At 38.4% G+C, this 21,956-nt stretch overlaps 3 protein-coding genes across 4 annotated transcripts; 1 reads left to right on the top strand and 2 right to left on the bottom strand.

Annotated features, from left to right (window-relative positions):
- Positions 1-570: 570 nt before the first annotated feature.
- LOC110063900 (serine/threonine-protein phosphatase PP1-beta-like) lies at positions 571-8,194 on the top strand. Of its 2 annotated transcripts, none has more exons than XM_020770897.2 (10): positions 571-775; positions 2,602-2,807; positions 2,935-3,042; positions 3,902-3,990; positions 4,520-4,590; positions 4,852-4,929; positions 5,526-5,639; positions 6,662-6,700; positions 6,978-7,011; positions 7,884-8,194. In XM_020770897.2, exons 1-10 carry the CDS (start codon positions 689-691, stop codon positions 7,889-7,891), a joined length of 834 nt encoding a protein of 277 aa, XP_020626556.1. In that variant the 5' UTR covers positions 571-688; the 3' UTR covers positions 7,892-8,194. The 2 variants fall into 2 exon arrangements, with proteins under 2 accessions (XP_020626556.1, XP_020626555.1); XM_020770896.2 differs by having other exon boundaries at positions 572-775; positions 6,978-7,082.
- A 2,848-nt stretch (positions 8,195-11,042) lies between these two features.
- Positions 11,043-18,149, bottom strand: LOC110063992 (uncharacterized). The gene is made up of 8 exons (XM_089290717.1): positions 18,037-18,149; positions 17,016-17,066; positions 16,729-16,770; positions 16,169-16,271; positions 15,677-15,727; positions 15,013-15,072; positions 14,633-14,773; positions 11,043-12,800 (listed from the first exon to the last, which is right to left on the bottom strand). The coding sequence occupies exons 3-8, from the start codon at positions 16,729-16,731 to the stop codon at positions 12,262-12,264; spliced, it is 897 nt and encodes a 298-aa protein (XP_089146843.1). The 5' UTR covers positions 16,732-16,770; positions 17,016-17,066; positions 18,037-18,149; the 3' UTR covers positions 11,043-12,261.
- Positions 18,150-18,194: 45 nt separating this feature from the next.
- Positions 18,195-21,098, bottom strand: LOC149112759 (uncharacterized). The gene is made up of 4 exons (XM_089289368.1): positions 21,017-21,098; positions 20,205-20,458; positions 18,818-19,833; positions 18,195-18,247 (listed from the first exon to the last, which is right to left on the bottom strand). The coding sequence occupies exons 1-3, from the start codon at positions 21,096-21,098 to the stop codon at positions 19,720-19,722; spliced, it is 450 nt and encodes a 149-aa protein (XP_089145494.1). The 3' UTR covers positions 18,195-18,247; positions 18,818-19,719.
- Between the last annotated feature and the right edge of the window lie 858 nt (positions 21,099-21,956).

The raw sequence follows: 21,956 nt of genomic DNA, 5'->3' as shown, positions 1-21,956 counted from the left end.
AGGTCAATGGCTCAATGTCATGTCGTAATTTGAGTTCCTATGTCTGTATGATGATCTACGGAGATGCCAACCTACAAAACTCAAACTCTGGGACACGATCAACTTTCCCTTCCCAACCCTAAAAAACTGTTAAAAGTAGAGCTCATTCAACCGGCCTAAATGCATTAATTATTTCAAAATTTTCCATTCAAAATGCCAAAAATCACCCAAGGTAAGTGTGAAAAATGTACTTTTAGCACTTCTCTGGCATCCAGGACATTTGGTGACCCATATGGTAGACCAGGAGATTTCGTCTGTCTCTGGGAAACTCCCAGATAATCTGGAAGAGGGCATAGATCCATTCCTCCCTGTTTCTGACACATTTGACAACTTCATCTTACTTCCACCTTCCAAAAAAACATACCACAGTAACTGAGCCACACTGTACTTTATTATAGGAAGCCGTCATCTGGCTCTTCGGTTAAGAAAATGTTCACCTTCAGCGGGATTTAGAAGAACACGAATCTATTCCGGTGAGAAGATTCGCGAGTCCATTACAAATTTCTATTCATTATTATGACGTCACTAAGTTAGCCTTCTCCAGTTTCACGGCCTAGTAAATATGACGACCACCCGTGCTGAGACTAGCTTTACAAAATAAACTTTTGTACCCCTGATATAGGTTTCACTAGCAATGTAGCCCTCTACAATGACTGATCTCTGCAGAAGGTTTGGCCTTGATGTTGACGGTGCTATAAATCAGCTTCTTGACTACAAAAACTCCCCGGCGAAACAGGTACGTTTGTTTGCAAAACGTGAGGCTTGTCTTTTCTCAGGCCACGAAAAGAATACGTAAGAGACCGATATTGGACCCTTTGAGTACTGAACCAAAACGTTTGAGATGATACCTTTCGATACAATCGCCTTTTAATTCACTGCTTTTCGTTTGTGCTCAACGGAACCCAAGAGGTAGTAGTTTGCAATTTCGCGTGTTGTAGACAAATAATTTATGAGCTTAGCTTAGTTACTTACCTTATGTTTGATAGTTGAATTGAAGGAAGGCAAGAGCTTTATTAAAATGTAAATGTTGTACAGTATGGGAAAAAAGGAAAGCCTGAACCATTCTTATTCACAAACTGTGATCTATATTAGATAGTGCAGGTCCAAATCAGGGCTTTAAAACGTCTTGCCAATTCCTCAACCTGCTTTATCAAAACAAACTGCTTTTAAACTGACAACACTTTTTATAAACAAAACTTTATTCATATTTTGTTGATAAAAATTGCTAGATTTCCGAAAGTAGCTGACCTTGGCTCTCGAAAGATGTGATGGTCCAGTTAGCTATCAATCTATGATCATGCAATTGTTCTAGGATTTCTGTTAGTACCAGTGTTTACACAAGCAAGAGTAAACCCAGACAACCACCAGCTGAGCGACAGGCTTTCTTGGGCTTACATGCAAATTTTTATAACTATTACGTTTTCACCTTGCTATTCTCCATCCAAACGATATTGACCCCTTGAGTGCCTGACCATTGTGTATGCTTGTGCCTTGCCATTTTCCCTGAAAGTGGGTATCTTAAGTAAAAACGTTCAAATGCCATAAACTTTTTGCGCATAAACTACGGACGTGTATGTACACATTTTCTGAAAGGTCAAAAACGGGAATCTTCAGTGCAGTTAATTTCACTGAGGTTGATGTAATTTGATATCCATATGATGTCACTGCAATGGGAAATTAGAAGTCTGTCAAGAAAACCTCCTACGAATCTGAGGTGCTAGTAAAGGTTGTTTCCCATGTGCCGAGAGTTTCACTAAATCTCTCACAATTTTGACGAATCCAGTAGGTCAATTATACGCTCCTGAGAGACAAAAATCATGAAGTACTGAGGACGTCATATATAGGCACTCAAGGGGTTAATCAAAACATGTTTTATGGAGATACTTTTAAATAACTGGACACTCTCTTTAGTGGGCTATATTTTTGGTCGCTATATAAGCTGGAAGCATTAACATTTTGTCTTGAATTGATTGACATGTTGTGGTGGACATTAAATAAATACAGACATTTTGCTCTGTCCTATATGATCTTGATGATATTAACAGAGCTTAGTAGCTATGCCATCTCCAAACAGGATACTTTGGACATTGCTGATTCTAGCAGAGGGCAGGATGCCTGTCACATATAAACCTAGTAAATGTCCTTGATTCCTCTCCACGAGTCCCTCTTGCACATTGTTTAGAGCATTTGAACAGTGTGCTAAAGGGCATGGGTTCATGACTCCCATCAAGGGGATTCAAAATTCTTTCTTTGTCCCAAGCTTTTGAAAAATGAATTTACATCTTTCTCAGAGTTATTATTTAAATTTTTAAAAAAGGTCAATGCTTCTCAGATTTAAATACGTGTTTCGACAGTTTTAAAAACTTCTGTTGTTGTCAAGTACTACTAGAATGAATTTGCATACACAAGTTAATGGTGTTTTCTTCTTAAGTTTGTATTTCTTCATGTTTGTATGTCACTCCAAAGCTAATTTTTTCACTTGCATCTCAAGGGAAAACAACTGCCTAAACATTGTTTTATTGTTCTTTAATCATTGGTTCAATTATGTATCGTCCTCAATAGGTTCAGCTTCCTGAGGGAACAATACGCTTGCTATGTCAAGTATCAAGGGAGGTTTTCATGCAGGAGGCCATGTTGCTAGAGTTGAGTGCACCAATGAATATTTTTGGAGATATTCATGGGCAATATGATGATCTTTTGAGACATTTTGACACGCTTGGATATCCTCCTGATGTTGCTTGCCTATTTATGGGAGACTATGTAGACAGGTAATGGAAAAATTGGCTTTTTGTACTTTACAGTGTGGTTATTTGCTGAAGAACCTTTGTGATATTTAGCAAACTGGATCTGCAGTGAATTTTGAATGTTTCTGTTTAATTTCTCATTGCTGTTTAGAGGAAAGAAGTCCTTAGAAACTATCTGTCTATTATTGGCATATAAGATTAAGTATCCTGCCAACATGTTCTTGTTACGAGGAAATCACGAGTCAGCATCTATTAACAGGTGAAGTTGACTTCAGAATATCACACACTATATCTAATTTAAAATTTGTCATTCTCACATTGTATGTGGTGTATATTATTCAGGCATGTAACTTTGGATATATTGTTTTATCAATTGGAATAAAGACACATTAGGTACATCATAGCCCAGGCTTGAGTAATCATGAACATGTAGGGGTGGACCTTTATTTTTTTTGATGGAAGGGTTGAGCAATTTTCTGGGGCATGAATTTTTTTCTCTCCTTTAGGTTGTGTGTGTGTGTGTTTTTTTTGTGGGCAGTAGCATGTGCAAGAATGTTTTTTAAAGTCAAGCACAGGATTTGAATTGTAGAAAGCACTTTGATTTTTTCCCCATGGCTCCCCTTGCATGATTTTTTTTCAGCAGTTTTTGCCGTGCAGGAATTTTTTTGGAAAGTGCCCAATCCCCCCTCAGAAAAATAATGGTCCATCCCTTACTCTCACTGACATCACCCTAGATGTTATCACACAGCATTTACCCCTAACTTAGGAGTAAGTGCTGTGCGAAAGACTAGCATCCTCTTTAGTCAGAGGACTGAGATACTTCTAGTTCCTTTCAGTTCCTGCTACATGTATATACACGAGATAATGGCCAGCCTCATAGGCTACTTGGCATTGTTTCATGCAGACCTCACCTTTACACTGTACGTATAATGCTCTTATGACCCCAAGAGGTCTCTAATGGTGGATCCTTTGGAAGAAAATTTTAATACTGAGATTGATGTCCTTAGGAGGCAGTAAATTAATAAAATCAAAAGTTTTAATGTCCAGTGTTTGGTTCTTATAAACCAGATGATTAATAGTTCTCAATGACAAATTTATATTAGTTTCTCTTCTTGCAGAATCTATGGTTTCTACGATGAATGTAAAAGACGGTACAACATCAAGTTGTGGAAAACGTTCACTGATTGTTTTAACTGCCTGCCAATTGGTAAAATGTCTTTTATTGATTCTTTTCTTTTCTTTATGTTATTAGAGTTTTAAAGCAGTGTTAGAGCTCTTTGACATCCTACCTCAACTGGCCTGCTCCTGCCCACAAACACCTTGAAATATCAATTCAAATGTTGTGTTTAGCAAGTCATGACAGCTGGTGAAGACATTGCAGTGGTCCAGCCCACATTATTTACTGATAATTATTATCATTACTCAGCTTTGTCAGGCCAAGTTTCAAGCTGTTTGACATAATGTTGAAGAAATGATTGGTGAAGATGTTATAAATAACATTACCACAAGTCTCCTCATAACAGGTTATACCAAAACCGCCTTTTTAACCTCTAAAAGGTTTGACGAGCACCCCCCAGGGTTAGTTAGGGGAAACGGCCCAACTCTTTTAAAAGCTGAAAATATCATTAACCACAAGTCAATGGCCATTTATAATACAAATTTGCACTAATTTTAGGATTCTACTCTAGAGAACGTGTCTTGAATTCTATGATCTAGTATGGTACCTCTTTTTTCAGCCGCAGTAGTGGAGAAAACCATATTTTGCTGTCATGGTGGCCTTTCTCCAGATTTGCATGACCTGGATCAGGTCAGCTTCTATTTTCACATTGTTTGCTTCAATCAAAGTAATTACACTTCTAAAGTTGAGCACAACTATTCACATTATATCTCTCGTGAAACTTAATGCTTTACCTGTGATCTTGCAGTTGTTTGAATTGATAACGCAAACATTTTGTTTCCAAGTTGCAACGTTTTGTTGTCCATGCTTGATAAATTGATGTAGAGCTTCAACAGTATTACCCCCTGCCTGGAGAGAGCCAGCTCATCTTGTTAATTTGTTTTTGTTCAGTTGCGCTCGTTGGAGCGGCCCATGGATGTTCCAGATAAAGGTCTAGTGTGTGATCTACTCTGGTCTGACCCAGATGAGGTACTGTGCATCTACGTTTGAATTAGTCGATTCCATATATACTTACAGTGGAACCCATTTAATACGGTCACCAACGGGCCAATAATATTTGGGCGGGGATGGCCGTATCACCGGGGCACGGTCACATTTCATGACTGGTCCAAATTGAGTAGCAGATATATCACAACTGCATTTCTAAACAACTGATTTTTAATAAGCATCCGGAATGCAGATATAATTTTTTAAAATTGAAACTTCAATCACTACATACAATAGTAACATTGGAAAGATGAACATAACTAGTTTGAGTGACCGCATGAACGGGATAAATTATAATTAAAGGGGATTATACAGGTTGAGATTTCAGAATGTGGCCGTTGACCGTATTTAACGGGGTGGCCGCGTTAACGGGGTTTTCTTGTAAGAAAATGTATGGACGTTCCGCCGGGACAAAAAAAGTGGCCGTAGTAACGTGGTGACCGTAAGGTGAGGTTCCACTTTACTTTTAAGCATCGCACACCAAAATAGTTTCAAGTTGTACTGCATGATCAGCACTTGTAAATATTCAGTTACCTAAGGCAACTTTACCAACGTTTTAAGTTGTTGTTTATTTTCAGGATATCACTGGCTGGGGCGAGAATGATCGAGGTGTATCCTGGACATTTGGTGGTGATGTTGTTCGTGCATTTCTCAAGAAACATGATCTAAGCTTAGTGGCACGTGCTCATCAGGTGAGCAACATACAACTTTTTTCTCATTCATATTTCTAGACAGATTAACGCCCCGTCCACACTACGCGGTGAAATTTGAAAACGCAGCTTTATTTCTACTGTTAGGCCTACCGTCCACACTAACCAGTCACGAAAACGGAGCTTTTCGAAAACGCTCTTCAAACCGAAGGAATTTAAAAACGCCGGCTTTTCGTTTCGGTGTGAACGGAAAACGTTTTGAAAACAGACCTGTTCGAAAACGGTGCCATCACGATAATCACCTGATTTCCCTGACCGAGTTTTCCTCAAACACAAATCCAAAATGACTGGTGATCGTTGCGTTATTAAATTCCTCTGGTGTAGTGTGGACGGAAAACATTTGATGCGTTTTCGAAATCCTCCGGCGTAGTGTAGACGCTGACGGGGCCTATAGCGTCACAGTTCTCTTTTCCCATAAGAGAAAAAAATCTCGCTTGCCGTTTTTCCAAAACAAGTGAGCACTAGTTCAGTGTTTGTCTTGGACGAGTGAGATTTTGTTGTTAATTCAAGCGATAGTTGTAAAAGAATCAGCAGCAATCTACGATTTACCGTTTGTCATAGAGCTTTGGGATTTTTTTTTTTTTTTTTTTTTTTTTTGATTCATTGAACAATTTTCTTGAGACTTAATGTATTTGTCAAATTCGTCTTGCAATACATTAAATCCTATTTTAAATCAATTTTGTCAGGCACAGAATCATTGCCAAGTAGAAAGAAGACGCAGTAATAGCTGAGTCAAGAAAACAATAAGCCTCAAAAAGACGTTAGTTGATAGTAGGAAAGATTAACACGTATTGCGACCCTCTCCCTGACTGATTAAAGTCCTTCAAGATGCGAACAAAAGTGACAATTGTTTTTTGTTCAAGCGTAGAGAGTTTCTAAGTTACAAGTTACTCTAATGCATGCTTATTCGCATGCATATTATTAAAAAAATTATTTTACCAGTTATCTCTTCCACATAAAAGAGGACTCCAGTGCACGTGTTTTGATTTGTATTTACTTTCCAGGTTGTCGAAGATGGTTACAGATTCTTTGAGAAAAGAAAGGTACCTTGACATGCGCATCTTTGTTTATTGATTACAATACATTAGTTAACCTGCAATACCTATTTGCAAGTTACTTTTGTACTTGCATTCTTTCTCGCAGTGCTCTCCGTGTTTCGGTGTGATGCTTATACAATGGTTCTTTATTTTACATTGGTTAACAAGAAAAATTTTAAAACATTTTATACGCTTGAGAGACATTTCAAAAAGAGAGTAAATAAACAAGAAAATAAAAAGAGTAATGCCAAACTGCTTATTGAATCACTTGTTTTATTTTCAGCTCGTGACGTTGTTCAGTGCGCCGAACTACTGTGGTGAGTTTGATAATGCTGGTGGTGTCCTCATCGTCAGTAAGAACTTGATGTGTTCGCTGAGCATACTCAAGGTAATTGCTTGTACTCCATCACTTTCGTTATGCCTGATACTTAATTTTCCCCTATCACTCTTTTGCTTTCAATTCTTACCGTCCTGTTTAGTGCATTAATCTCGTACTCGATCGTGATTGCCACAGACAAGTCTTTTCAAAATTCCCTTACTTTCCCCTGATAAAGATACAATTTTCTTGACGAAATAAATGCAAAATGTCAGATATAATAGCGGCTTCTAATTAAGCTCCCCATACAGCGGACTCTTCTACCCATTCATTTCAACAAATTTTCCTTCTTTATCAAGGAAAAACATTGCTGCCGACCAGAATCTTTCTTCTAGCCTTCAATGGCATTAAATCAGCGTATAACATCATGTCAATTTTCCCAGACTTTTCTTCAAAATATCATTTTTCCTTGACTCAAAATAAAATTTCCTGACATTCCCCTTATACCTTGATGAGTTTTTCTTTTACCTGACCAGTTCCTGATCTGTGGCAACCCTGCCAATTGAACATAGACTAATGAGTAGTCCCGCTTTCGCTTAGTCCGTCCTGCGTGACGCGAAAGAAAACCGCGAGAGAAAAAAAATGGCCGCACGAAATCCTTGGGTCAGGAAGCGCGCGAAACGAGCTTTATTTAGTAAATAAAGCTCGTTTCGTTTTGCTCAGTTTTTTGAGCGTGACCGTAAATTACGGTCACGCTCAAAAAACTGAGCAAAAGTAGGACTACTCGTAGTGCAATTGAACAAGGAACTTTTCGTAGTGGACCTCGTTTTATTTTACTGATTATGACTGATATGTTTTGTTTGTCCATTTTAGCCGGATAGCTTAACGATTAACATCAAAGACACACCAACCCAGAAGAAGAGTGGAAGGCTAGGTCGCTCGTCCAATCAGATTGAAGTCCAATAGTTTTCTTTATTTGAGCATTTACATGGATGACTTTTATAGTTCGGTGCAGCTTATTTACGAACAGAAGGAACACTTTCATGGAAACAGTTTTCCTTTGTTATTTAAGCTCCTTTTTTAAAATTTTATTTATGGAGATATAAATTATAGTGCGCCATAGCCAGATAACTTTTGTACTGCATATTTATAAAAGATTAAATGACTCAGTCGGTGTGGTTGCATTTTCTGTTCGTTGTCATAAATGACTACTTTAGCCTCGCGTAGTAATGCCCTCTATTTTCACGAGTCGTGGTTGACGATTTGCGAAGAAAATTAAGCGCGTGAAAATTTATTCTGAGGAGGAAATTCCTACTAGTCTGTGATGTCACTCGTCTGCTGCCTGCCACTCGGAACCGCTCGATTCTTGTACCCATGGTCCTTTTCGCTTCTCTTGGCCGGCGGGGTCTTAGCAAACCCTTCGTTTCTCGTGCCATGGCTTCGCCGTCTTAAAGAAGCGAAAAGGGCTATTGGGACGAGAATGGTTCCTTGTTATCCTTAGAGAACCTCGTCCCCAGAGTTTCATGAGAAAATTATTTATTATTTATTTTGTAAAATTATTTTGATGCCAAATTAGGTGGGTGGTTTTTAGAGAGACAGCCTTTCAAGATTGCTACATACGCCATGCAGGTTCCAAGACTGTCACTTTTGGAGATACGTAGAAGGGGCTTCGTTTCTGCGAGTTTGATATACGAATTACAAAAGGCTAGTCAATCTAAATATGGGTAGGGCGCTTGCCCTGAGACCACAAATCAATTTGTTCTTTACACTAACGAAAAAAATCACAATTAATAAAACTTGGATGTTGTTTTGTCAATCACTACCCATTTACGTAAACATTGCTTCAAGAAAGTACGTCATATTTGGCGAACATTGAATCATTTAGCTTTAAATAGGAGCCCAGCACTAGGAGTGAGCAACTCCCATACTAAACCCATGTCACGGCATTTTTATAGACTGGTCTATATTTAGGCTTCTTTTCGGCGAAATAGGTCAGTTCCGGTCTACATGAGCGCGCATCGGTAAGGGAAAAAAATGGCTTACCTCACATCAGGAGCCCGTTACTTCTTCCAGTGAAATGATGACGTCAGTTGAAAATTAAGTCTGTGCTTGTGATTGGTCTCTCAGATTCCTACGGGGTCTGAATTCGCGGTGAATTCAAGCTAAAAATAGATCTGTGAAAACGCCGTGACAAGAATATGGGGTTGTTACACGCTCCTGGTGATGGGATCCTGCTTTAAGTTAATCGGTAATCCAACTTCAAGTGGCGCAATCATGAACATGCTGTCGAAAAGTCAAACTTTAAAAGACGATAAGCTCGGATATTTGTCCGCAGAAATTATGGTTATTTACCATTTACCCAAAAGACTTGAAAGGTAGTCCAACATTTCCAACCGAAATCTCCGAGTGGAAAATGTGCTTACCGTTTGCAATTCTTCGCCGCCATCTTGGAATTACAATCAGGTCGAACTCGTCCTACTTTCTTTCGGTAAATTGGGGATTTTTTAGTAAATCCGAAATGGCCAATCCGAACGCAACTCACAATCAAGCATTTTTGCTGACCATTTGCACAAACCTGCGACGAACCTGTTTCTCCATGTAAATTGTAAACAACCTAACTGCTCCGAGAAGCTAACAGTTTTCCAAGCAAACAGTTTTTCCGTAGCTTGAAGAAAACTGTGAAGCTTCGAGGAACAGATAATGTCTGAGGACAAATATCCGAGCATATTTTCGCGCCAAATTGAGGCTACTGTATTTTTTTATCCTTCAAATATTTTTCGCAGCACACGCAGTTTTGACAATTGGAGAATATATATATATATATGTTATTTGCCGGCTGGGACGTCCGTATGGTGAAAAACTGTGACCGAGGTCTTGAAAATGCTGCCCGAGGCCGAGGTCACAGTTTTTCACTATACGGACCGACCCTGCCGGCAAATAACATTTTTATTTTTTTCTCCTGCAGTAAATTGGTTTTACAGATTACAAATGGGTTTGTTTACGCAACTCTTGTCACTGAATCGGCTTCCACGCCGTCTACTAACGATTTGTAAAAAATCTCGGCAACGAGCGAGTAACTCAGATAGTAGACAAAGAAAGATGTATTAAAGAACAGATTTTTTTCGAACTACTTTATGTTAGTTGCATTTATTTCACCAGTTAAGTTCTCCAAAATTGTTTTTGTGGTGTGAAACTTCGTGCGAAGTTTGAAGTTTGACTACAAAAACAGTTTCTGTCAGTCGTTGCTTTTAAAATCACTTGAAATCAGACTTTGTACCGTAAATTGAATAGCAGAAAGCGAGGAAATTCGTTAAGTGTATTCCACAGAAATCCTCCTAAATACAACAACGATCAGAGAGGTAAACTCGACTGAAATTGACTCAAATTTCATGGCGAGAGAAACACAGGATTATGCGCCCTTACAGCGCCAAGCTACAAACAACCAAGCAAACTCTCACAACGTCAAAACACTCAATTGAATTTACTTACAGTGACTTTCCTTGCCATTTTAAAGTGAACAGAGATAAACTTGCGTTGACTAATCGTCGATGGACGTTTAAAAAAGGCAAAAGATTGACAACTACCGCCAGCCTTTAGGAGCGAAATTTAGGCTGCGAAGAAAAAATCCGGCCAGTGGGCCGTATCGTAAAAAGCTGGACCGGTCCGGACCCGTCACGTGCGTATGATTAGCCAATCAAATTCGGGGATTTAGGAATCCGGCCCGCTCAGATGCTTGAGAAAAAAATAACACTCGGATATTCCCCAGTTTTAGCTGGGCCATATTTAGTCACGTGACGCGTTTAGACCAATCGCACGCAAGCAAAATATTTGATGGATTACAAAATGACACAGTTCTATCAGAAATTGTCATGTGAGTCTTTGAAGACTTTGAAACTAAATTAAGAGTGATTGGTGCATTTGGACTACGTGTAAGTATGCTCAAAGTTTTAACTCCAAATTGAAAAATCTCCGTAATAGTCTCCTCGTGATCTTTTCTAATCTTAACCATCTATTATATATTTCTTTTAGGAATTTTATTTTTAACGTTAGTGTTCTAACTTGAGAAGCCATCCTTTAAACTCCATGTCATCGAATGCCCCTTCAATACTTAACGGTACGTGAAGTTGCTTACAAAGTTATTATTATTCTTTTTATGAATCTGAATTGAGTAAGAGCTGGGAAGTATAGAGCGTCAAGATCAAATGCTAGACCTGATCATGTTAACGATACTATCTCATCATGTAACTAGTTCAGTTACAATCCTTGCATTTTACTTTCCTCGCCCAAAACCTTGAAACTAACTTTCAACGTTTCAAAAACTTCTTTTGAAATATCGCTAATAAAACAAGGGCGTGTAGTGACTAAAACAGTCCTTAGAAACGTATTAACCTTACCATTTTGAACCATTGTAAATCCTTTGACTGAGAAGGTCCAGAGAAAAAACAGCCTTAAAATCAATAATAAGCTAGTCATATTTAGTCAACTGATGAAATTGACGAAACATAGGTATGAGGGACGAGGCTCATTTTTATTATCACACAAAGTCTTCCATGAACCTTCCTGCTTTAAAATTACTTTTTAATGTTTAATCGTGTGCTATGCAACCGAATCCATGAGAGAAACTCACAAATTGGAAAATGATTCTGAAAAAAACATTCGTTACTATTTTAATTTAAGGTGGCTCAAAACAGTTTCCATCCCTTAGATTTCGATAAGTCGGTATAACCACTCTTTATCACTTGGTGCTACAATCATGGTATTAAAAAACTGCCCAATCATTGGTGAACACGTTGTTATAATTTTCGTGACACGATACGTTACCAGAGCAACAGTATGACCCACTAAAAACACCCTTAGTTACAGCTTTAGGGACTTACAATTCAAAAACTACACGATGAAATTTTTTTGTATTATCCAATTTTAGTAAGCATGATAAGACGCAACTTTTGGCGAAGTTTAAAAAGTTCTGTACATAGGGTTCAGGGCTACCATAAAGTTTTGAAAATTTAATTTTCCCCAAGTTGTGTTCGTTTACCATCATGAAGTTCCTTTTCCATTTCCCGCTCCGAAGATCGTCACACTATGTTTACTTGGAGCAGTTGATTACAAACGTTATTACTAGAAATCTAGTCCATCTAAAATGCGGAAGTGCTTGAAACGTGCAGAACAAATATTCGGGGTTAAACTTGTGTTTTTTCCTTATTTGGGCATAGATGAGCAGACGTACTTTGGGGATAAGTATCCCAAGGACTTAACGAACAAAGACTTTCCAGAAATCACCAGAAGACACTCCAGCCTGAAAGTCATCACATTCCCATCTTGAGTGACCTGGATCCAGCAGCCAGTGATATAAACCTACTGCAAAAGCCGCATGGTTGTACAATCTATCTTGATTTTTAGCATGCCCCCATTTACCAACGTTATATGCATTATCCTGAAATCCCCAGTTATTACAAACTCCTGCCAGTCCCGAGTTGTCATTTTCCATCCTAACAAACGAGCCACAAGCTTCAGGCTGGACATCCGTCTGACCGCTGAAGTACTGGACTACAGCTTCACCAGTGCTGTTAGCGACCGTGGTCACGTGGAACGTACGCAGTCCGTGTTGTTTACTGCAGTAGAATCGCAGCTGAGCAAAAGACAGGTGTGTTCTGAGCTCATTCATGGCGTTTTTCTTCAGAAATGTTTTGTTGTTGTGATAGTTTCCAATTCCTCGGTATGTTGTCTCTAATGACAAGTTCATTGAGGATGAGCTGTCCGCCACAAAGTTGGAGACAAGAAGCCAGCCTCCTGAAATCAGGAAAAATTGTCATTTCATCACACAAGTTAAAGGAGCTCAGTCACGGTATTTTGAGTTATTTTGGCCACATACAAAGTTACCTTTCAATGGTAGGAAACCTGAAAATAAGAGTTTAGTAAGATAGAAAAACACCAAAGAGATAATGATAAACCATAAAGGAACAAGGATGGCTAAGGATGGAGAAGATTAACACGGATTACAAACGACGAATTTGGAGAATTGAGGATAAACTTTTCAATATGCGCAAACCGTTACTGAGCTCATAGGCATACGGGCACCTTCGGACTTGGGGGGGGGGGGGGGGGGGGGGGCGGTGACCTTCTTGCCCGAAAAAAAATACGCAGTGCCCGAATGCGTGAGTGTTGAAATCGGGGTGTAAACGCACTCAAAATGCGTGAAAAACAAAAACGTTCACAAAGATAGTTCTATTGAAAGCTTGCATACTCGATGACCTCTATCAACAGTTTCAATCAAGTAAATCTAAAACTTATTAAAAGAAAAAGTTCTTCCTTTTATGGCGTTCGTTCAGCAACATAGACATTGACAGTTTGGACGACTGTTACAGAAGCTATCCTATATTCGAGACGAGCGTCTCGACATACTCGCGACGTTCAAAGAACAACACAAAGTATTGCTAGAAATCCTTCGAGATAGTATTGTTTTGGCCACAGCAAACAGTTGCAGCTTACACTGCCAGCCTTCCATGAATTCAGAAGCCACGTCAATAAGATGTTAATTAAACAACATGGAAGTACTAGAAAAACACTGACCTCCAAAGAAAAATTCAAGAAAAAAAATTAAAACACCCCATTGGTAAGACATTCCAAAGAGCTCTTCTCAGAGCTTCCACAAAAACAAAAGTCTTGGTCTACGTTCGCTTTGATTCGTGTCCTTGTTTTGTCGATGGAAAATTAGGAAAGAAAATAATATCCTTATCGTGGATTTCTACGATACACATTTAACCGAATTGTAGCCAACAGAAAACCCCAGGTAGCTTACAAGCCTTGAAACCTAACAGAAAAGGTCGGAAAGGCCACTGTCCCGACTGATTACCATGGTGTCTTCGGTGCGCGACGATCGATACTTCAGATCAGTAGCAGATACAAATGGTACACTTAACACGGTACTACTTTAGGTAGCAACTCTTTTTTGGTAAGCAACCACTTGACGGCCCACAGAGCCCCGGTCGGGCGTCTAATAACACAGAGAGACATAAAAAGTAGGAACCTTTATTTACGAGTTTTGGAAATCACGCCAACAGTATTATTTTGTAATGTTTTCTCTCAAGTGTCTTTGCCCGAATCATCAACGTTTCGCCCGAAAAATTGCGTTATTTCCGTAGCTGGGGGGGGCTGCAGCCCCCCTCGCCCTCCCAGCTCTAACGCCTATGACTGAGCTCCTTTAAGCTAGCAGTCAGGTCCACTTATAACACGACAAGAAAGAACATCAAAATGTATAAAGCAAAATAAGTCATCAATGCAAAGAAACATGAGATTTCTAGATCTTGACGGAATAGGCGATTTGCATGATGGCGTCATTTGACTACAACTACCGGAATCCTTCACTCTTTCTGTTTCTTATGCTAATTAGGGCAATTGTTATTTAAACCCCACTGGGACTTCAAAATTTAAATAATTAAGGAAAAACGAAAGGAATTGTGGTAGTTGTAGTCAAATGACGACAACGTGCAAATCTGCTATTAAGAGTGAAAGCTTCTAGTCCAAAGTAGTGAAAAGCTTAGAGTCTGTTGTACCCTTTACTGCGTTCCGGCAAATGCAATATATTTTGTACACTGTCATTGCTATCGCTATCCACAACATACCTCCGTCAGTTGTCATGTCACAGAAGACCTTTAAAGGGTTTCCACTCCTCTCGGGGTCGATCCAGTACCCCTCGTCTCCTCTAGAGCCCCCTGAATCCCGTATGTGCTTACAAGACCTACCATGTTGACCAGCATACCAACCTACAGTTTGAAAACAGTAGAAACATACGCTCTTCTAAGAAATTGCAACAGACACATTTTTGCCAACTTTAGAACATCAGAGCTTTTACCTCTGCTATACCCAGAACAGTTTAATACTTTACAATTTGTGAAAATTCTCCATCTTGATTCTTTTTTAAGTTTTTGTTTTATCTCTGACTCGTATTCAAGCGCTTTTTTTCTGGAACGTGCTAAAAGCATGAACCAATTCTTTTCTATACCATAAGGCGTGGCGGTAGACCCTGTAGTTCCAGTGAAGCCAAGTGTTGACCTTGTTGACACTAAAAACACAACAGGAAAGAAAATAATGATACATAACATTGGAAATAAACACATTACCAAGTATATAAACACGTTTATGGCTGGTTGACACTGCAATATATGTCCCGCCACCAAAACTAAAAATCGTAATCATTCAATAAATTAAGTCGAGAATCTGGGATATGACAGATGATTGATATATAAAAAACCCTGGCCACGATTTAGGTCTTGTGCGGTTTTTCATTCGCACGTTATTCGGAAAAGTGTTCTACCCATCAAAAAAAACAGACGTTCGAACAGCAGCAGAGACCAACGACGCACGGTAGGGACGAAGTCTGGCGAGCTTTTGAAATATAAAAGTGAGGTTTTGTAAACACCGTTATGTTTGTCAGTCGTTGATTAAGTGCCCGCTGTCGAGAGGTTATTTTGGAAGTTGGCCTGAACGCGTTTTAGTGGCCATTGCCGTTGTGGAGAGGCAACCGTTGTAGAGAGATTAAAATAAGAGCGAATGCATGGACCGTCAACCGGGATAAAAGAAAGTGGCCGTTGTAGAGAGGCGACCATTGTAGAAAGGTGGCCGTTGGTGGAGGTTCGACTGTAGGGACATAAGACTCCAAAGTTTACCATCAGCCGTTGCAGCACTTCCAAGATAATTTAAGCGTGTTGTTGGTGACACTGAAAGAAAGACAAAATACATGTAGTGATTTCCAAGATGGCAGTTCCGGTATGATGGATATACGATGTCATCAGACATGAAATCTGATGTCATGATCACCAAGTATTCTAAGGGCAATCTATCTAAGCAACTTTGACCCCACTATATGTCCTATTGCAACGAATCGGAGACCCAGGGGGAAGATCTGGAATAACTCCCTCTCGCCCATCCCCCTATTTTCGCGTTACAATTTGAGTTCGCTGAAAAATAAAAACAATATTCCTAATGTAGTCAACCGAAATGGTACTTTAGACGAAATACGAAAAACTTTTGGCTCTGTGACGAGTCTCGCGATTTTTCGCGCACACATGTATTTTTAGGGTCTATCAAGTTTTGGATGCAGTTGAGAACTTGGGCGCCTACCCTTTCATCTAAACTCCTACAACAACTCCTACACCTACTACAACTTTCCCGTGCTTTCCCAGTTCCCCATAAGTGCAGTGCCTTTTTTACCATACGACCTGGAAGAAATCGTATTTGAACTTGAACGTGATGCTGTTGACCCTAAAATATAACAGAAAATAAATATTGCTTTTGTGTAAACATTCTTTTAAAGGGGCGGTCTCACCAAGATTTAGTGCTACTTGAAAATCCAATGAAGGTGTTGGTATTAATTGGAAATCCACAAGTAGTTGCCTAAACTTGCTAAAATGCACCGTACTAGTCACGAAAGTTGTTGTTGTGGCTAAGGATGAGTAGGAAAGACGTAGTCTAAAACTTGAAAATGTCGTGCCGACGTTTTCAAGTTTGACAGTGTTACTTGGAGGAAAATCTCTTAGAGGAAAATCTCTTAGAGATTGAATTTATCCCTTTTTTGTCGTTTTGAGGTTATTTTGTTGATCAGTGAGTGCACCTTTATAATTCTAGCATAGTTTGCACAAAAACTTAGAAGACCTCTCGTGATACTGCCCCCTTAAAACTAGAGAAAACTGACAGGCAGAAAGGTGTCATCGTAACATACCATTCGGCAGAATAGATCTTTTTGTTTCGCTTGAAGTTAAACCTGAAGTGGAAAGGTCACAGCAAGTTATATGAACAAGGTATTAGACAAACTTCTAAACTCAGTGAACAGCAAGTTATATGAACAAGGTATCAGACAAACGTCTAAACTCAGTGAGGGGAGCGGGCAATTCATCATCATCATCATCATCATCGTCAACATCATCATCATCAACATCAACATCATGATATCATATTGTATTATGGTAACTTGGTATCAAAATATAATTATACAGTGGAATTACTTACCATTGCCTGTGGAGGACGTTGGAAGATAACTTGAGTAGGATGGCGATGATACTAAAGCAAAAACAGAAAAAAAAAAGAAATTGGTCAAAAACAGTAACGTTACTGTTAGTACTGAACCTAAAAATTTAAAGATGAATGATGCGCACCGATGAATTAAACCAAAGTTAGTTTGATTGGATAGAACTCCTTGGTTATCATGGATTTGAACAGAAGTAGGCAAGTGTAAAAGTATTGAATAGTTTCAGTGAAAGTACTATTAGCTAACTACAAAGAAATTACTTCGTTCACGAGTTCTAAAACAGGAAATCTGCAAAGGATAACATATACTAATCGAAGAGAAGCCGAATCTCTCATTGGCGTACATAACTCCATAGACACACAACTCAAGAGCGCCTGTTGTGTCGAAACTACGATTCCATCGTGCTTTCCAAAATCATCGTACATCTATTTAACAATTAGATCATGAGCTCGAGATTTCTATGCGGTGATAGTTGATGAGGCTGAAGACCGAGTCACCTATCACCTATAGAAATCGAAAGCGAGTAATCTTATTTCTTTAGTAGAATTCTAACTGAAGTAAACGCAAAAAACGGTTTCCAATGATTTCTCTACGTACGTATTATTAAACTTCACGCTTTAACAAAATTGCTCGGACTGTATTTTGTCAATATGGAAATTTGTAGTTGTTTTACGCGCGCGCACCCATGTTTTCAATGTTTCAAGGTTTTAAAGTCAAGATACCGTTAATGTCCTTCTTTTAGTCTTCTCAGAAATTTAACTATCCAATTGCATCTAAACACTCCCCCAAAACTGCGGGAAAACGTAAAAAGGTCACCATTTCGTCGACGAATGGCAGCCACAGCATTCCAATGGCTCATAGTATACTAGTAGCTCAGCCAATCAGATTGCAGCATTCGCATTAGTATTTATACTAGTAGAATTCTACTAAACCTCGTCAGACGTATGCTAAGCGAGTGAACTGTTTCTTAGTAATATAATTAGCGAAAGTGACATTTCGTACCATAAGGAGTGGAAGCAATTGCATTTGAAGTTGAACGTGATGTTGACACTGAAAAAACGAAAATTAAAAACGTTAATATGTACAGGTATTAGGTAAACATTACATTAAGGCCAAAACCCGATGAAATTGCAGGAAGATGTCATAGTAATTTTACCACTTAGTGAATTGGCTCTCTCTGGTTCGCTTGAGGTTTTTGGTTCACTTGGAAATTCTAAAGGTGAAGAGGTTCAAGAATACACTTTTATGCTTTCAATAGAACATTTCCGAATTACCTTTAGCCTTTTTCACAAAGCGAGTCTTGACGCCAATCCTTTCATATGAAAATGAGATTTCATTCACATGCAAATTAAACTCATTCTCAAATGAGTGGTTGTGCACCAGACTTCGCTTTGATAGCGAGGCTTCAGTAAACTTGGAAATGGGCTATTTTAATAACTTTGATGACCGTTAAATTATATATCGATCAGGTATGTAACTGAATTGGTTGAGAGATGAGATTGTAAGTAAACTTGAATAGGGGATGGCGATAATGCTAAAGGAAAATAAGGTAATAATAAAAATAATAATAATAATAATGATAATAATAATAATATAATGGTAATGGTAATGGTAATAGTAATAGAAATAATTATAATAATAGTAATAGTAATAATAATAATAATAATAATAAATAGGTCTGCAAAATGTAGCGTTATTGCTTAAAACTATACTGGGGCTGATCTATTTTTAAAACACAATTTCCAAAAACATGCCCCTGCAAGGGTACTCTTTTGAATTTTACCTCTTTGTGGTGTAGTGGATTTCTTTTGTTGGCCTGCAGTTGGACTTGGGTCCTCTATCACGGAAGCTCACACGAGTGAAAAAACAAGGTAATTGTTAAATTCCCAAATCATCTTGTTCGCCAACGCATTGTTGAACTCAAGAACTCGGTAATTGGTAAATATTTCTTGCAAGCCCAGGGAGATACAAATCTTCCCAAAGAAAGCCAGTTTCGCTGGCATTCTCCGAAAGTGCCAAAGCAGTTCATTGCCTCGAAAATGAGGCATAAAACTATAAAAGAACGTAACTAGCTGACTACATTCGTTCGAAACTCCTTGTCTTAAAGAACATTTTTTACCCCTTTTATTTCTCTGTGATTAATAACTTTTGTTTTATTTAGTATTTGAAAAACTGTCTTTTTGACTTCATAATGACGTTAGCTAAACGTGGAAACGTCGTCGTTTTTTAACAAAATCCTTTGTTAATATTGTTGTTAAGAAATATTTTTTGGATGTTTCTACAGTTAATTGTTTACTGGAAAAGCATTATTTCATTAATTTCACTGTTTTGTTGCGCCACATATTGAGAAGTACGAGGCAATGACAACATTTTTTCAAAAGAAACGACACTATTATCATTGGTTGCCACTAATTTATAGTCGTTTGTATTCTTACGGATCTTTATCAACATATAAATTCAAAATTGAAGAATCAATGGGACAATTGAATTACCTTCTGCCTCTGTTTCAAAACGAGTCTTCGTGCAAACCTTTCATATGAAAATGAGTTTGATTTGCATGAAAATAAACTTGTAAGCGGAACACATTTTCATATGAGTGGTTTCAAACGAAGACTCGTTTTGACAAGAAGCTACAAGAGGCAACTTGGAAATGGCCTTTTTGTGGTATTAACATATCAGCCAGTCCTACTGATTACCTTGAGGTTTTTGAGTCTTGTTTACACACCGGTATGACCCATTATCGGTGAACCCATTCTGACAGAGTAGATTGGGAGAACAGGGACTCTTTACACAGGCGTTCTAAAAGAAAATAATATTAAAAAAAAAGAAAGAAACGATAGTTAATTACAACCAAAAAACGTACGCCTCTTGAGCTCGATATTATCGAGGGAAATATCGCTCAGACAGGGCGCCTTGCTCACTTAAAAGAGGAATGAAACTTTCCTTCGGTGAACGAGTGTTTCCTCAGCATTTTAAACCTTCCTCGGGCTTCCCAAAGTGGTTTTGCAAATGAGGAGGAAAAAACACTTGTTTGTCGGGATTATCATCAGAATGGAAAAATTTCTTTGTTTGGACGATTAATGATAAAAACTCTCGCCAGTTCTGATCAGTGAATGGTGTAAAGCTTTCAAAATTTCTGCAATTTATACATGTATTTTAATAAAAATTACTTCAGCCGCTCTATAGGTGAATCCATTTTGACGTGCAAGTGCCTCAGGGTGCATCTCATGATCAGAATCACTCAATTCACAAATGTAGACGCCGTTCTCGTGCGAAGGTCCAACATTGTAAGACACGCAGCCATGTTCCACAAAGCACCTTACTTCACAAGTGCTTTCTTTCTGCACCGTAAAAGTTTTAAATACGTGACCCTGGAGAGAATACCCCTCCATAGCGGGCTTGAATCTCAAAATCCGGCGGTCACCTGTAAAAGAACGAAAGTTATATTATCTGTTAATTTAAATAAGCTGTGAAATATTTTCACTTCAAGATTACCTTGCCTTATAATAAATTTTTTCGTTGCGTTCATCCTTAAACAGTGGTAACCGGGTGCAGTCTGTTGTGGAAACTTCGTTTGTGGGTAAATTAATTGAAGAGTGCAAGTTTAATTAAGAAAACCTGACGGTGCTTGGCCTGGATTCATTAAAATTTAGGTTGAGACAGCTGCCCAGGAGATTTTTTATCCTAGTTGCTTTGTCTTTACGTTACACTAAAAATATATACATATATATTGCCTTTCACATCATGGCCACAAATAAGTTGAAGACAAATTCAAAAGTAGTTAGAAATGAGTAAATTTCCTTTCCGAATGGTACACTACGACATGAAAACCTCAATAGTCTAAATAACTCTTCCATTATATTTTTTTCCAATCGATTCCCAGAGATTCCTTCCGTGTCAAAAGTATCAAAAAACAACTGATAGAAGTTTCACAACAAATTGTATGAAGCATCAGTATCAGTAAGGCGCGATCGGTACAAACTTTCGTTGAAAAGAGTTTTGCCACAAGGCTTTGGAAGCTGGACTTTCAGTTTCAACGTTACTTTTCTTGCTTCAGATGCCATCCTTTAAGCACGATATCATCGAAATGCCTCTTCAATATTTAATTTAAGGTTAGCTTACGGCACGTAAAGTTGCTTACAAAGTTGTTATTATTCTTTTTATGAATCTGAATTGAGTAAGAGCTAGGAAGTATAGGACGTTGAGTCAAATGTTAGAGCTGATAACAGTACTATCTCATGATGTAACTAGTTCAGTTACAATCCTTGCATTTTACTTTCCTCGCCCAAAACCTTCAATACTAACTTTAAATTTTAAATTTCTTTTGAAATATCGCTCTTAGAACAAGCTGGTGTAGTGACTAAAACAATTCTCAGAAACACATTAACCTTACCATCTTGAACCATTCTAAATCCTTTGACTGAGAAAGTCCAGAGAAAAAACAGCCTTAAAATCAATGACAAGCTAGTCATATTTAGTCAACTGATGAAACTGACGAGGTACAAGAGGCGAAGTCATTTTTGTCATCACACAAAGTCTTCCATGAAGCTTCCTGCTTTAAAATTACTTTTTAATGTTTAATCGTGTTTATTTTTGATACGAATAATTGCTGCTATGCAACCGAATCCATGAAAGAAACTCACAAATTAATTGGAAAAAGATTCTGTCTAAACATGCGTAACATCTTTTTGTCTGGTTTGTTTTGTATTTTTTAGCTTTTTTTCCTTGAAGTTTGCATTACACTGTTATAGAACGATTGAACAGGCACTCCCATATGTATAGGGAACGCAGCTGTAGGTTAATTGTACTGCTCTCGATCACCCGCAATGGAGTAAATTGCAATCGGTTTTTTATATGAAAATAATAAGTCCGCAATGTGTACTTGTGGGCTTATGCTTAGTTCTATTCCATTCGGTTGGATT

This window comes from Orbicella faveolata, unplaced genomic scaffold, assembly GCF_042242905.1.
Source record: "Orbicella faveolata isolate gen_17 unplaced genomic scaffold, um_ofav_v1 contig_2, whole genome shotgun sequence".
Lineage (NCBI taxonomy): Eukaryota > Metazoa > Cnidaria > Anthozoa > Scleractinia > Merulinidae > Orbicella > Orbicella faveolata.
The sequence above is the reverse complement of the archived record's forward strand: the minus strand, read 5'-3'. Positions and strand labels throughout refer to the sequence as shown.